At 43.9% G+C, this 2,544-nt stretch overlaps 1 protein-coding gene across 1 annotated transcript; it reads left to right on the plus strand.

The window, feature by feature from the left end:
• Positions 1 to 1,343: 1,343 nt before the first annotated feature.
• On the plus strand, positions 1,344 to 2,270 carry LOC136175347 (olfactory receptor 4C3D-like). Its single transcript, XM_065945674.1, has one exon. The coding sequence runs from the start codon at positions 1,344 to 1,346 to the stop codon at positions 2,268 to 2,270; it is 927 nt and encodes a 308-aa protein (XP_065801746.1).
• Positions 2,271 to 2,544: the final 274 nt, after the last annotated feature.

Raw genomic sequence — 2,544 nt, forward strand, 5'->3', positions numbered from 1 at the left:
AGGGTTAAGTTCACTCAATAACATCACTTTTCATGATTTTATGTGAGCAACATACATCAATGTGCACAGCAAGGGCTCAATAAATACTCGTTTGATGAAGGAATCTGTAGTAGGAGTTAATAGTAAGTAATGGATTTTATACATGTTTCGATAGTTGGTGTATTGAAGTTGGTGTATTGATATATATGTTTTTTGTATAGTGTATTAGGTATTTCTCTAATTTATCTAGCAGAGTATTTTTTCCTGTTCTCCTTGTTAATTTTTATTGTTAAAGCTTTGAAAATAAGGGTTTCCTATGCTTGATAGATCCTTGTGTGTTGAACATCTATGAAAGAGTTTATGCTTCAATCCAAGTCTTCCAAAGCTAAAAATTTATAGAATATGACTATGCTAAATTGTATGTGGAGCAGAAGTTTGAAGAATAAAAAAAAAATTAATAAACAAACACACTATCTTGAAAGAAAAATGACCCAATATGTGTACTTTCTTAGAAGCAATTAAATACTTTCATGGTTACTCTCGGGAGTGTGTCAGAAAACGTTACACTGGAGTGTAGGTTCCTTTCAAGTGTTTATCTGTTTCTTATAAAGTAGAGAGATTACAGGTAAACAGACTTGGAGGACAAGAGCACTTGCATTCCTGCTGAGTTTATGGTTTGGGGAAGCAGACATATGCTTAGCCTTCGAGAATGGCCAATCAGTACCAAGCCCGTGCTCATCACCACCAGTTCTCAGGCAGTGCAGACATCCCGGGCACTCTGGCAAGTGATGAACAGCTTATGTGTCCTGCTAGGTACAAGCGAGCATGCGTCTCCAAGGACTTAAACACACCGTACTAAATTCCCTCCATGTGATAGACACTTCTTGACCATATTTTTTTCTTTCTACAGTTTGACCTGAGGGTTGGAATATAAATTCTCATGGAAGAGAGAATAACTCTTTCCTGTGTATAGCACGTCTCAGCTTACAAGAAACCTCTGAAAATTGCTGTTTGTTACCTCATAGACACAGAGTCGGGCTTGGGAAGCACGGGGCACCGAGGTGACTTAGTCCAACGGAGTTGGAACCAGTAGGAGAATCCAAATCTCATGTAGGAAGCCCAGTGTTTTCTTGGCAAATCACACATCAAATGCGGCCCTACTGATGTTTGACAGGTGACAGGTGCTAGATGTCTGAAGAGATGCAAAATACCATGGTGAAAATAGGAAAGAATGGAAATGAGTACAGGGCAAAAATTCCAAGGGCATGTTGCACAGTGACGATTTTGTTCTAAGAAAGTCAGATCACAAGCCTTTCATGATTAGTGAATATCATCCTTTATCCCAGGAAGCTGTTGCTTACTGAATGGATGTCCTCAGGCCTCCCAACAATGTGACAGAATTTGTTCTCCTGGGACTCACACAGAATCCACATGTGCAGAAAATACTCTTCATCATCTTTCTGTTCATTTTCCTCTTCACTGTGCTGGCCAACCTGCTCATTGTCATCACCATCTCCCTCAGCCCTGCGCTTTCTGCTCCCATGTACTTCCTTCTCACTTATTTGGCCTTATTAGATGCCTCCTTCACATCTGTTACCACCCCCAAATTGATTGTTGACTTACTTCATCAAAGAAGAACCATCTCCTGGCGAGGATGCATGACTCAGATCTTTTTAGAACACTTCCTGGCAGCATCAGAGATCATCATCCTCACTGTCATGGCCTACGACCGCTACGTGGCCATCTGCAAGCCTCTGCACTACACGGCCGTCATGCGGCAGGGGCTCTGCCAGCTCCTGGTGGTGGTGGCCTGGGTCGGGGGGGTCCTGCATGCCTCAGTGCAGATCCTTCTCACCATGGACTTGACCTTCTGTGGTCCCAACGTCATTGACCACTTCACGTGTGATTTCTTCTCACTGTTGGAGCTTGCCTGCAGTGACACCTACATACCTGGAATGGTGGTGGCGGCCAACAGCGGGGGCATGTGCTTGCTCATTTTTTCCCTGCTGCTCATCTCCTACATAGTCATCTTGAGCTCCCTGAAATCCCATGGCTCTGAAGGACGGCGCAGAGCCCTCTCTACATGTGGCGCCCACTTTACAGTAGTGGTGCTCTTTTTTGTGCCTTGTATGTTCACCTACACGCGTCCTGTGGCCACTTACCCTGTGGACAAGTGGGTGACTGTGTTCTCTGCAATCCTCAGTCCCATGTTAAATCCTATCATTTACACAGTGAGAAACACAGAGGTGAAAAAAGCCATGAGGAATCTGATGAAGAGAAGAGTAGTGTAGGTGTTCAGAATGCCCATAAAGTGATGATTTATGTACATCGGGATGATTAAGTGTGAATACTCAGTTGCTAAGTCATGTCAGACTCTTTGCAACCCCATAGACTGTCACCAGCCAGACTCCTCTGTCCATAGGATTTCCCAGGCAAGAATACTGGAGAGGGTTGCCATTTCCTTCACCAGAGGATCTGTGCAACCTGGGATCAAACTAGCATCTTATGCATTGGCAGGCAAAGTCTTCATCATTGAGCCACCAGGAAAGCCCACGTTGTTTTTGC

Source organism: Muntiacus reevesi, chromosome 9 (genome assembly GCF_963930625.1).
Source record: "Muntiacus reevesi chromosome 9, mMunRee1.1, whole genome shotgun sequence".
NCBI lineage: Eukaryota > Metazoa > Chordata > Mammalia > Artiodactyla > Cervidae > Muntiacus > Muntiacus reevesi.

Bases quoted from the DNA above. Each gene is read 5' to 3' on its own strand.
- LOC136175347 (XM_065945674.1), top strand. From the start codon at position 1,344: ATGGATGTCCTCAGGCCTCCCAACAATGTGACAGAATTTGTTCTCCTG.